This window comes from Somniosus microcephalus, chromosome 6, assembly GCF_052327205.1.
Source record: "Somniosus microcephalus isolate GS21.2 chromosome 6, FLI_Smic_1.0, whole genome shotgun sequence".
In the NCBI taxonomy this organism is placed as follows: domain Eukaryota; kingdom Metazoa; phylum Chordata; class Chondrichthyes; order Squaliformes; family Somniosidae; genus Somniosus; species Somniosus microcephalus.
Genome location: NC_140992.1, coordinates 12,033,469 through 12,046,447, shown reverse-complemented (window position 1 = coordinate 12,046,447; position 12,979 = coordinate 12,033,469). Strand labels below are relative to the sequence as shown.

Sequence of the window (12,979 nt, the reverse complement as noted above, 5' to 3'; positions counted from 1 at the left end):
CTATCTTGCATACATTCCATGAATTCATCCTCCACACTATTACTGCAAATTTGGTTTGTCCAGTCTATATGTAGATTAAAGTCCCCCATGATTACTGTATTACCCTTGTTACATGTGACTCTAATTTCCTGATTTATACTCTGCCCTACGTTACAGCTACTGTTTGGGGGCCTATAAACAACTCCCACCAATGTTTTCTGCCCCTTGCTGTTTCTTAGCTCCACCTAAACTGATTCTACTTCTTGATTTTCGGAGCTAAGATCCTGTCTCTCTACTGTCTTTATCCCATCCTTTATTATCAGGGCTATCCCTCCTCCTTTTCCATTTTGCCTATCTCTTCTAAAAGTTAAGTATCCTGGAATATTTAGTTCCCAACCTTGGTCACTTTGCAAGCACGTCTCCGTAATGGCTATTGGATCAAACCTATTAATTTCTATCTGCGCTATTAATTCATCTATTTTGTTGCAAATGCTTCACGCATTCAGATATAATGCCTTTAGCTTCGAATTTTTTCTGTTTTCCCTGATGCCACCTTAGTCACTGATGCCTTATTACCTTTGTTACTCACTCTGTCCCTTCCTGACCCACTCTGCTTATTTTTACCCCAAACTCTGCTCTGCTCTAGAGCCTTGACATTTCCCTTGCTGCTTTTAAATCTACTCTTTCCTGAATCCTCCCACCTCTCTTCATTAGTTTAAAGCCCTGTCTACTGCCCTAGTTATTCGATTCGCCAGGACACTGGTCCCAGCCCGGTTTAAGTGGAGCCTGGCCCAATGGAACAGCTCCCTCTTTCCCCAGTACTGGTGCCAGTGGCCCATGAAGCGAAACCCCTGCCTTTCACACCACTCTTTCAGCCACACATTGAACCTTCTCATCTGCTTATCCCTATGCCAATTGGCGCGTGGCTCAGGTAACAATCCAGAGATTATTACTTTTGAGGTTCTGCTTTTTCATTTGGACCCCAGCTCCTGAAACTCCCTCAGCAGAACCTCATTTCTAGTTCTACCTATGTCGTTGGTTCCTATGTGGACCACGACAACTGGATCCACCCCTTCCCACCCCAAGTTCTTCTCCAGCTGCGAGGAGATGTCTTTAACCCTGGCAGGCAGCCCAGATCAGGGAGTATTCTCTCTCTCTTCGTGCAAGAGGCTTTGGATGAAAACAACCCGCCTTCCACACTCTGCCAGGGCACGGCAAAATGGCAAATGTGATGACCAGCGTCACATGCGCCCGCCATGCCCAAGGTTTGCCGCAAACCCCAGAGGAGAATTGGGGCCCCGTTCCTCTGGGCCTGCGACTTAATCAGCACGGAAGAAAAATCGGCCGAATCATCAGATTCCTCGGAGCAGTATGTTATTCACTCACCAGCCTCATTAATCTTTATGGATATTATAATTGCTTGTATTTTATTTGCCTTCAGCTGGTTGAAAGCATTTGGCTCTAATAGGAGCAATTATTAGCTGGGGTAGTTAAAAAGTGATAGAAGTCTGAAAGTTCAAGTCAACATTATTTCAAAAAATTCTCATTGAAGGCAAAGTCCATCTCTGGTACAGAGTCAATGAAACATTTCCACATTTTCTACATGGGTGGTGGGGGACTGCGGGGAATGGTTTGTAAATAAGACAGAGACGTTCCTTTGAAGATAAATGCTGCGAATGCTGGAAGTGTAAGGCAAGTCAGTCAGCGGCTGAAAGGGGAAGGTAGAACCATAGATGTTCACTGCCCCACTTTCTCCTCATAGCACTTTCAATCCAAAAGAAAAGGAAGAACATCCATTTATACAGCGCCATTCACGACATCCCAAAGCACTTTACAGCCAATTAATTACTTTTGAAGTGTAGTTACTGTTGTAATGTAGGAAACGCAGCAGCCAATTTTGCGCACAGCAAGGTCCCACAAACAGCAGTGTGATAATGACTAGATAACCTGTTTTGATGTTGGTTCAGGGATAAATATTGGCCCCAGGACATCGGGGAGAACTCCCTTGCTCTTCCTATCAAACAATGCTGTTGGATCTTTTACGTCCACCTGGGAGAGCAAACAGGGCCTTGGTTTAACGTCTTATCCGAAAGACGACACCTCTGACAGTGCAGCGTTCCCTCAGTACTGCATTGTTGTGTCAGGCTGTAAGTGTCTAGAGTGGGGCTTGAACCCATGACTCAGAATTAAATGTGCTACTAACTGAGCCATGGCTGGTCAGAGATTTTCAAACTGCAGCCCTTGACTCTTATGTGGTTCAAGACTTTACAGATGCTTTCAATTGAGTTCCAATTCTTACCCATGGTGGGATTTGAACTCACGTTCTCTGAATTACTAGTCCAGTAACATAACCACCGCACCACCTGAACTGCTTTCGCCGTGCAGATAAAAAATGAGGTGGGGAAAAAACTGTAAATACTGGAAATCTGAAAAGTGAAAGGACAGATTAATGTTTTGGGTTTTTATAAATGGTCACAGAACTGAAACACGAACCACTCTTCTCTCTTTTCAAACGCTGGCAAACCTGCAGTGTATTTCCAGCAAAGAATCATAGGGGGATAAATTCGTTAGCGACCAATTTAGCGCCCGACAAAAAATAGCACCGGGGATCGCGAAGTTCAGATTTAGCGCCCAAGCGCTCCACTTCCTTCTTAGAGCGCTAACCGTGAATATCGGGGCGGTGCGTTCTGCAGCGCTACGCATTGGGCCACATCTTTTACATCCACCTGAGAGAGCAGACGGGGCCTCGGTTTAACATCTTACCCGAAAGACGGCACCTCCAACAGTGCAGGACTCCCTCAGTACTGCACTGAGAGTGTCAGCCTGGATTATGTAGGAAGGAGCACCCAGTCTATAGGGCAGAAGGAGAGGAATATGTTGCCAAAGGACACTAATAAGACTTGTCTATTCATCCGGGTTCAGATTCAGGCCAAATAGACGAACACCACCTGTGAAGAAAGAAAGACTAGTATTTCTATAGCGCCTTTCATGACCTCAGGACGTCCCAAAGCACTTTATGGACAATGAAGTACTGCTGAAGTGTAGTCACTGTTGTAATTACATAGATTTAAAGTAATTGGTAGAAGGATTAGAGGGAAGTTGAGGAGAACTTTTTTCGCCCAGAGTGTGGTGGGGGTCTGGAACTCACTGCCTGAAAGGGAGGTAGAGGCAGAAACCCTCATCGCATTTAAAAAGTACTTGGATGTGCACTTAAAGTGCCGTAACCTACAGGGCTACAGACCAAGAGCTGGAAAGTAGGATTAGGCTGGTAGCTCTTTTTTGGCTAGCACAGACACATGGGTCAAATGGCCTCCTTCAGTACTGTACATTTCTATGATTCTAATGTGGGAAACATTATTCACTAGATGGTGCAGTGAGCTATAACATTGTCCTTTCACTTCTGGGACTTGGGCTTAGTTCCAACACAGTCCGACAGATGAAAATAGCTCCACTATCTGCTGGCTCTTCGGGTCTTCGGTCAAATGAATTTTAAGCCGGGCTCAACCCGGTTTCCCTTTTTGAAGAAGGGTCCCCACCTGAAATGATTACTTGTCCGTTCTCTCCACAGAGGCTGTCCGACCTGCTGAGTGTCTCCAGCAGTTTCCGTTCCTGTTTCAACACAATTCCCAATGAACTTGGGCCCATGATACAAAACTGGTCCCAGTGCAGCACTCAGTTAGTAATCTGACAGAGATGTGTCTAAGTAGGGGTGGTGTGGAAAGTGGAAAATGCCACGCTGGTGTGTCGTGAAGAATGAGGCTAAGGCACATTGTTAGGACAGTGTAGAGGGAACTTTACTTGGTATCCAGCCCCTGCTGTACCTGCCCTGGGAGTATTTGATGGGACAGTGTAGAGGGAGCGTTACTTGGTATCCAGCCCCTGCTGTACCTGCCCTGGGAGTGTTTGATGGGACAGTGTAGAGGGAGCTTTACTCTGTATCTAACCCGTGCTGTACCTGCCCTGGGAGTATTTGATGGAACAGTGTAGAGGGAGCTTTACTCTCCATCTAACCCGTGCTGTACCTGCCCTGGGAATATTTGATGGGACAGTGTCGAGGGAGCTTTACTCTCTATCTAACCCATGCTGTACCTGCCCTGGGAGTGTTTGATGGGACAGTGTAGAGAGAGCTTTACTCTGTATCTAACCCGTGCTGTACCTGCCCTGGGAGTGTTTGATGGGAGTGTGTAGAGGGAGCTTTACTCTGTATCTAACCCGTGCTGTACCTCCCCTGGGAGTGTTTGATGGGACAGTGTGGAGAGAGCTTTATTCTGTATCTAACCCGTGCTGTATCTGCCCCAGGAGTGTTTGGGACAGTGTAGAGGGAGCTTTACTCTGTATCTAACCCGTGCTGTACCTCCCCTGTGAGTGTTTGATGGGGCAGTGTAGAGGGAGCTTTACTCTGTATCCAACCCGTGCTGTACCTCCCCTGGGAGTGTTTGATGGCCTGCCCTGGGAGTGTTTGATGGGACAGTGTAGAGGGAGCTTTACTCTGTATCTAACCCGTGCTGTACCTGCCCTGGGAGTGTTTGATGAGACAGTGTAGAGGAAGCTTTACTCTGTATCTAACCTGTGCTGTACCTGCCCTGGGAGTGTTTGATGGGACAGTGTCGAGGGAGCTTTACTCTGAATCTAACCCGTGCTGTACCTGCCCTGCAAGTGTTTGATGGGACAGTGTAACACAGAAAAATAGAAACATAGAAGATAGGAGCAGGAGTAGGCCATTCGGCCCCTCGAGCCTGCTCCGCCATTCAATGCGATCATGGCTGATCATCCAAATTCAGTACCCGGTCCCTGCTTTCTCCCCATACCCCTTGATCCCTTTAGCCTTGAGAAATATATCCAACTCCTTCTTGAATATATTTAATGAATTGGCCTCTACTGCCTTCTGTGGTAGAGAATTCCACAGGTTCACCACTCTCTGGGTGAAGAAATTCCTCCTCATTTCTGTCCTAAATGGCCTACCCCTTATCCTTAGACTGTGACCCCTGGTTCTGGACTCCCCGACCATCGGGAACATCCTTCCAGCATCTAGTCTGTCTAGTCCTGTTAGAATTTTATACGTTTTGATGAGATCCCCTCTCATTCTTCTAAACTCCAGCGAGTACAAGCCCAATCGATCCAATCTCTCCTCATACGTCATTCCTGCCATCCCAGGTATCAGCCTGGTGAATCTTCGCTGAACTCCTTCCATGGCAAGAACATCCTTCCTCAGATAAGGCGACCAAAACTGCACACAATACTCAAGATGTGGTCTCACCAAGGCCCTGTACAACTGCAGCAAGACATCCTTGTTCCTGTACTCAAACCCTCTCGCTACGAAGGCCAACATACCATTTGCCTTCTTAACCACCTGCTGCACCTGCATGCTTACCTTCAGCGACTGGTGCACAAGGACACCCAGGTCTCGTTGCACTTCCCCTTCTCCCAATCTATTGCCATTCAGATAATAATCTGTCTTCCTGTTTTTGCTACCAAAGTGGATAACCTCACATTTATCCACGTTATATTGCATCTGCCATGCTTCTGCCCAATCACCCAACCTGTCCAAATCATCCTGGAGTTTCTCGGCATCCTCCTCACAGCACACACACCCACCCAGCTTTGTGTTGTCTGCAAATTTGGAGATATTACATCTAGTTCCCTTGTCTAGATCATTAATATATATTGTGAATAGCTGGGGTCCAAGGACCGATCCCTGCGGTACCCCACTAGTCACTGCCTGCCACTCGGAAAAAGACCCGTTTATTCCAACTTTTTGCTTTCTGTCTGCCAGCCAGTTCTCTATCTAAGTCAGTACCTTGCCCCCAATCCCATGTGTCTTAACTTTACACGCTAATCTCTTATGTGGGACGTTATCGAAATCCTTCTGAAAGTTCAAATACACCACATCCACTGGTTCTCCCTTATCTATTTTACCAGTTACATCCTCAAAAAATTCCAGTAGATTAGTCAAGCACGATTTACCCTTTGTAAATCCATGTTGACTTTGTCCAATCCTGTCACTGTTTTCCAAGTGCTCTGCTATTACATCTTTTATAATGGACTCTAGCATTTTCCCCACTACCGATGTCAGGCTTACCGGTCTATAATTCCCCATTTTCTCTCTACCACCTTTTTTGAATAGTGGGGTAACATTAGCTACCCTCCAATCCATGGGTACTGTTCCAGATTCCATCGAATGTTGGAAGATGATCAGCAATGCATCTACTATTTCTAGGGCCACTTCCTTAAGTACCCTAGGATGTAGATTATTAGGCCCTGGGGATTTATCGGCCTTCAATCCCATCAATTTCCTTAACACCATTTCCCTGCAAATACTGATTTCTTTCAGTTCCTCCCTTTCATCAGACCCTATGTTCCCCGACATCATGGGAGGTTATTTGTGTCCTCCTTTGTGAAGACAGAACCAAAATATATATTTAATTCGTCTGCCATTTCTTTGTTCCCCATAATAAATTCCCCTGATTCTGACTGCAAGGGACCTACGCTTGACTTCACCAATCTTTTTCTCTTCACATATCTACAAAAGCTTTTACAGTCAGTTTTTATGTCCCCTGCAAGCTTACTCTCATATTCTATTTTCCCCTTCTTAATTAATCCCTTTGTCCTCCTTTGTTGAATCCTAAAGTGCTCCCAATCCTCAGGTTTACTGCTTTTTCTGGCCAATTTATATGTCCTCTCCTTGGATCTTATGCTATCCCTAATTTCCCTTGTTAGCCACGGTTGAGTCACCTTTTTTGTTTTATTTTTATGCCAAACTGGGATGAACAAATTCTGTAGTTCATCCATGCGGTCTTTGAATGTTTGCCATTGCCTATCCACCGTCAACCCTTTGAGTGACATTCCCCATTCCCCAATCAATCCTACCCAACGCGCGCCTCAGACCATCGTAGTTTCCTTTATTTAAATTCAGGACCCTAGCCTCTGAGTCAACAACTTCATTCTCCATCTTAATGAAGAATTCGATCATATTATGATCGCTCCGACCCAAGGGGCCTCGTACAAGAAGATTGCTAATTAACCCTTTCTCGTTACATAATACCCAGTCTAAGATGGCCTGATCTCTGGTTGGTTCCTCGACATATTGGTCCAGGAAACCATCCCATAAACACTCCAGGAAATCCTCCTCCATAATATTGTTACTAATTTGGTTAGCCCAATTTATATGTAGATTAAAGTCACCCATGATGACTGCTGTGCCCTTATTGCATGCTTCTCTAATTTCCCTTTTAATGCCATCCCCAACCTCCACATTACTGTTTGGAGGTCTATATACCACTCCCACTAACGTTTTCTGCCCCTTGGTATTTCTCAGTTCTACCCATACAGATTCCACATCATCAGAGCTAATATCCTTCCTTACAATTGTGTTAACCCCTTCTTTAACCAGCAATGCTACCCCACCTCCCTTTCCTTTTTGCCTATCTTTCCTGAATATTGAATACCCCTGGATGTTGAGTTCCCAGCCTTGGCCACCCTGGAGCCATGTTTCCGTAATCCCAATCAAATCATAATAGTTTACCCCTATTTGCGCAGCTAATTCATCCACCTTATTACGAATGCTCCTCGCATTAAGACACAAAGCCTTCAGGCTTGTTTTTTTAACGCTCTTAGACCTATTAGAATTATTATTTACTGTGGCCATGTTTGATTTAAACTGTTGATTTCTCTGACTGCCACTTTTGTTTTTCTCCTTCCTATCTTTTTCTTTTATCCTTGTTTCCCTTTCCTCTGTCCCTCTGCTCAGGTTCCCAACCCCCTGCCATTTTAGTTTAAACCCTCCCCCAGAGCACTAGCAAACACTCCCCCTAGGACATCGGTCCCGGCCCTGCCCAGGTGCAAACCGTCTGGTTTGAACTGTTACCACCTCCCCCAGAACCGGTTCCAATGTCCCAGGAATTTGAATCCCTCCCCCTCACACCATTCCTCTAGCCACGTATTCATCTGAAGAGGGAGCTTTACTCTGTATCTAACCTGTGCTGTACCTGCCCTGGGAGTGTTTGATGGGACAATGTAGAGGGAGCTTTGCTAATTTAGTGTGGGGTAGTCTCACGCCAGCTCCTACTGGGCATCCCTTCACCTCCTCTCCGTCCATTAATAGCAAGTATATCAAAGAGGTTTTTTTATGTACACTTTATTGAAATCAAACTTCTTGCAGGAAATTCCAGTGATTGACTGTTCAATACATTAACAATTTAATTACAAAAATCACACATTAGAGTTTTTAAAAAAAATACTGGACAGGTTTGTGGGATTAAAACCATCCTTGTACAGTACAAATATCTGCTTAGCAGATGACTTACTGAGAGGCAGCTAGCGATACGTTTCTCTGCAGGTCGGTTTTAATGAACCGTTTTAGTATCAGAGCTAATTCCACAATGCTGCTCCCTGATCACATGGGCCAGGTAACCGGGGGTCTAACGTTCTGTATCCCCCGCCCAGACTCCACGTCACGCTCCTTTCAAGTGTAGCTTTTGGGACCCAGAGTAACGGGATTGCCCTAAAGTAACCCTAAACGTCTCGAGAAATGCACATGGAGCACAGGAGCAGGGATGTGCGAAGGGTTAAGAAATATAAGAAATAGGAGCAGGGGTAGGCCATACGGCCCCTCGAGCCTGCTCCGCCATTCAATAAGATCATGGCTGCTCTGCGACCTCAGCTCCACTTTCCCGCCTGATTCCAATATGCCTTGATTCTCTGTTCCCAATGACGGGGGAGTCCAGAACCAGGGGTCACAGTCTAAGGATAAGGGGTTAGCCATTTAGGACAGAGATGATGAGGAATTTCTTCACCCAGAGAGTGGTGAACCTGTGGAATTCTCCTCCACAGAAGACAGTTGAGGCCAATTCATTAAATATATTCAAGAAGGAGTTAGATATATTTCTTAAGGCTAAAGGGATCAAGGGATATGGGGAGAAGGCAGGGACAGGGTACTGAATTTGGATGATCAGCCATGATCGCATTGAATGGCAGAGCAGGCTCGAGGGGCCAAATGGCCTACTCCTCCTCCTATCTTCTATGTTTCTATGTTTCTTAGAGTCGAAGTATCTATCGATCTCAGCCTTGAATATACTCAACGACTGAGCATGCATAGGGTTTGGGGCAGGTGACTGGACAGCCAACACACAGGAGAGTATCAGCGAATGCCTCTTTCATCGCTTCCTTGCAACCTGGAATCCCAGAAACGCATTGGAGTGAACATTCAGTAGAATCCCCACTCCATCATTTGCAGTTTTTCAGCAGTAAGGCAAAAAATATTTTTTTTAAATGAATAATTACAGGCAATTCATTTAATTCAGAAGTCAACATCACGCAAGTAATTCTCTATTCTCCAGTGTCTTGGCATGTTCCAACACCTCCTTTTCGAACCACAACAGCAGCAGCAGAATCATCACAAGTGGGAGGCGGGTAGGAGCAGCTTCCACCGCTCAAATACAGTATATTAATATAAACAAGATCCAACAACAATACTGTCAGCCAAATAATCTTGGCCTTGAAATTATGTGGTAATAATGTGCAGAAGTGCGTGAAATTCAACTTGGGGAAGTGGGGGGGAAATCGCAAATTGGATGGCAGCAGATGGCGCGCCCGTTATACACCCCGCCACCGCCTTGAAGTCAACGAAGAGGAAACTCGGGCGGGGTGTGTAACGGACACGAACGCTCGTTTCTGCACCCTCGCCAAAGTAGAATTTCACCCCCAAATACCTTATCCGTTCATCTGAAATGACACCATTAGCAATCCAGCATGCATGGCAAACGGTTCTGGTTCCCTCCAACGGTGAAGGAAGAGAATAAACAATTCTCCGACAATGCTTGTCTCCAATAGGCACCCGTACTTCATTTTACACGGTCCCTGTTCCAGTCTTTGTTTGAATACTTCCACCTTGATGTGCACAGAATCTCCTCTTTCGCCTCATCCACTGAATCAGGCCTCTGTAGTGCCCAAATGTTCCAGTTCAGTAGCGGAAGCTTTGAGAGGCTGTGGCGAGGATCTCTTGCGTCGGAATACTTGCGCGATCTGTTCGAATGTCTTGCCTTTCGTTTCGGGCACCTTGAAGTATGTGAACAAGGTGGAACCAAAGAGGAGCCCGGCAAAAATGATGAACACGTAATGGCCACACAGCTCCTGCAGAGGGAACGTGCAGAGAACATCTTAAGAAGTGGAAATGGCCAGCCGTCCCCAGTGAAATCAAGTCAGATACGATTCTTATTTTTTATTCAAGTCATAGATCGACAGAAGGTTATAGCACAGAAGGCGGCCATTTGGCCCATCAACTCTATGTCAGCTCTATGCTAGAGCAATCTAATACTAATCCCACTGCCCCGCTCTCTCCACACAGCCCTGTATCAATCCACAACTCATGTCCCTAACCCACTCTCTCCCCATAGCCCTGTATCAATCCAATACTAATCCAACTACCCTGCTCTCTCCCCATAGCCCTCTTATCAATCCAAAATTAATCCCACTGCCCCGCTCTCTCCCCATAGCCCTGTATCAATCCAATACTAATCCAACTACCCCACTCTCTCCCCATAGCCCTCTTATCAATCCAAAATTAATCCCACTGCCCCGCTCTCTCCCCATAGCCCTGTATCAATCCAAAACTAATCCCACTGCCCCGCTCTCTCCCCATAGCCCTGTATCAATCCACAACTAATGTCCCTAACCCACGCTCTCCCCCATGGCCCTGTATCTTCCTCTGTCTCAAATATTGATCCAATTTTCCCTGAAAAGATGCAATGGCCTCTCTGCCTCAACCACTCCCTGTGGCAAGGCATTGCATTCTCCAATAACCTCTGTGTAAAGCAATTTCTCCAAACCTCCCTCCTCACTCTTACAGAGAATGTAAGTTGATGACCACTCGTCACTGAGGCTCCAACCAGAAAAAGCACCCTTTTCACCCTATGAAAATCCTTCATCATTTAAAAAGTTCAATTAAGTCCCCTGACAGCCTTCTCTGCTCCAGATGAAATAGCCCCAGTGTCTCAAGTCTCTTCTGACAATTATAGTTTCTGATCTGTGGGTCATTCTGGTGATTCTACACTCTATAATGTGGCTTTAATGGAGTTGTAATGGGGGAGAAAGCGCCCTTTAATCTGAGCAGCTAGAGGCGGAGAGTGGGGTGGAACCCCATTACACCTGGTCCCCACCCCTTTTTCCACCATCAGAATATCCTGCCCATTTGGGAGCAGAAGTATAATGTGCCCGCCCAACGCAGATCGATGCGATAGGTCAGAATGCCCACATTTGGTCGTGAGGGATCCCTGTGGATTCTTGGCATCCAGCGTTGCTAAGGGCAACCAGCGTTGCTAAGGGCAACCAGCATCGCTAAGGGCATCGCAGACTCTTGGGCGTAATTTTAACCTAACTCACCCCCTCGCAAGGAAAGTGACGCGATTGGATCTACTGCCTGTTTTACACCCACCCGATTTTACGTTCCACGGAAGTCGATGGAGAGTAAAACCTGGCGGGGTGTAACACAGGATTCCGATCCGTCAGACTCCCGCCGGGCGGGTTCAGTTCAAATTACACCCTCACTTATTTCCACCTTGATAACGTTGGGCATCGTCGCTCTTTGTCTTCACCTTGTCCTCTCAATAACAGTCAGCCCCTTGTCTGCTTCAGTAATATATCGGTATCCTAACTCGCACCAAGTCCCGTTCACCCACCAGCCCTTGTGCTTGCTGACCTACACTGGCTCCCAGTCCGACAACGCTTCGATTTTGAAATTCTCATCCTCGTTTTTAAATCCCTCCATGGCCTCACCCCCACTCCCTATCTCTGTGACCTCCTCCAGTCCTACAGCCATCTGAGATCTCTGCGCTCCTCCAATTCTGGCCTCTTGCACATTCCCGATTTTAATTGCTCCACCTTTGGCGGCCGTGCCTTCAGCTGCCTGGGCCCTAAGCTCTGGAATTCCCTCCCAAAACCTCTGCGCCTCTCTACCTCTCTCTCCTCCTTTAAGATGCTCCTTAAAAGCTGTCTCTTTGACCAAGCTTTTGATCACCTGTCCTAATATCTCCTTATGTGGCTCAGTGTCAAATTCTGTTGAATAATTGCTCCTGCGAAGCGCCATGGGACATCTTTATTACATTAAAGGCGCTACATAAATGCAAGTTGTTGTATCGAAGTTTAATAGTGCCAGATTTTAAGGTTGCCATTAGTGTGTCGGAAAACCCCGATGGGCGTACTGGTAATACTGGAGACCCCACCCTAGTGAATAAGGGAACCTTAAGATACGAGTCTGGATTATCTCTTTACTCAGATGACACAGCTTTGAAAAGGTGGGTCATAAATCCTCTTACCGCGATGTACGGGAAGCACATTCCCACAATGAAGTTACAGGTCCAGTTGCAGAGGCCAGCAATGGTCATGGCAGCTGGCCGTGGCCCCTGGCTAAATAACTCGGCTACGATGAACCAGGGGATCGGGCCCGGTCCGATCTCGAAGAAAGCGACGAAGATAAAGATGGCCGACATGCTCAGGTAACTCATCCAGGTGAATGTGTGCTGAGGGGAATGGAGGAAAAGGCAATTGAGGATTCAGGAGACACCTTGAAAGATGCAACAAAAAGATTTACAAGGATGATACCAGAACTGAGAGGTTAAAACTATCAGGAAAGACAACAGGCTGGGGCTTTTTTCTCTAGAAAGGAGAAGACTGAGGAGTGACCTGATAGGGGTCTTTAAGATTATGAAGGGGTTTGATAGGGTAGACGTAGAGAAAATGTTTTCACTTGTGCGGATTCCAGAACTAGGGGTCATAAATATAAGATAGTCACTAATAAATCCAACAGGGAATTCAGGAGAATCTTCTTTACCCAGAGAGTGGTGAGAATGTGGAACTCGCTACCACAGGGAGTGGTTGAGGCGAATAGTATAGATGCATTTAAGGGGAAGCTAGATAAACACCTGAGGGAGAAAGGAATAGAAGGATATGCTGATATGCTTAGATGAAGTCGGGTGGGAGGAGGCTCATGTGGAGCATCAACCAGTTG

At 46.3% G+C, this 12,979-nt stretch overlaps 1 protein-coding gene and 1 long non-coding RNA gene across 2 annotated transcripts in view; one reads left to right on the top strand and one right to left on the bottom strand.

Annotated features, from left to right (window-relative positions):
* LOC147115456 (uncharacterized) overlaps positions 1 to 12,979 on the top strand; it is a 103,134-nt gene that overhangs the window by 59,593 nt on the left and 30,562 nt on the right. The gene's annotated exons all lie outside the window — the stretch shown is intronic.
* The window catches only part of slc2a2 (solute carrier family 2 member 2), a 54,408-nt gene continuing 49,507 nt past the window's right edge, over positions 8,079 to 12,979 (bottom strand). Inside the window, exons 10-11 of the mRNA XM_085989727.1 lie at positions 12,288 to 12,491; positions 8,079 to 10,107 (exon numbers count right to left, since the gene is read on the bottom strand). Coding sequence (XP_085845853.1) covers positions 9,907 to 10,107; positions 12,288 to 12,491 — 405 coding nt within the window. The 3' untranslated portion in view covers positions 8,079 to 9,906. The remainder of the gene's footprint in view (positions 10,108 to 12,287; positions 12,492 to 12,979) is intronic.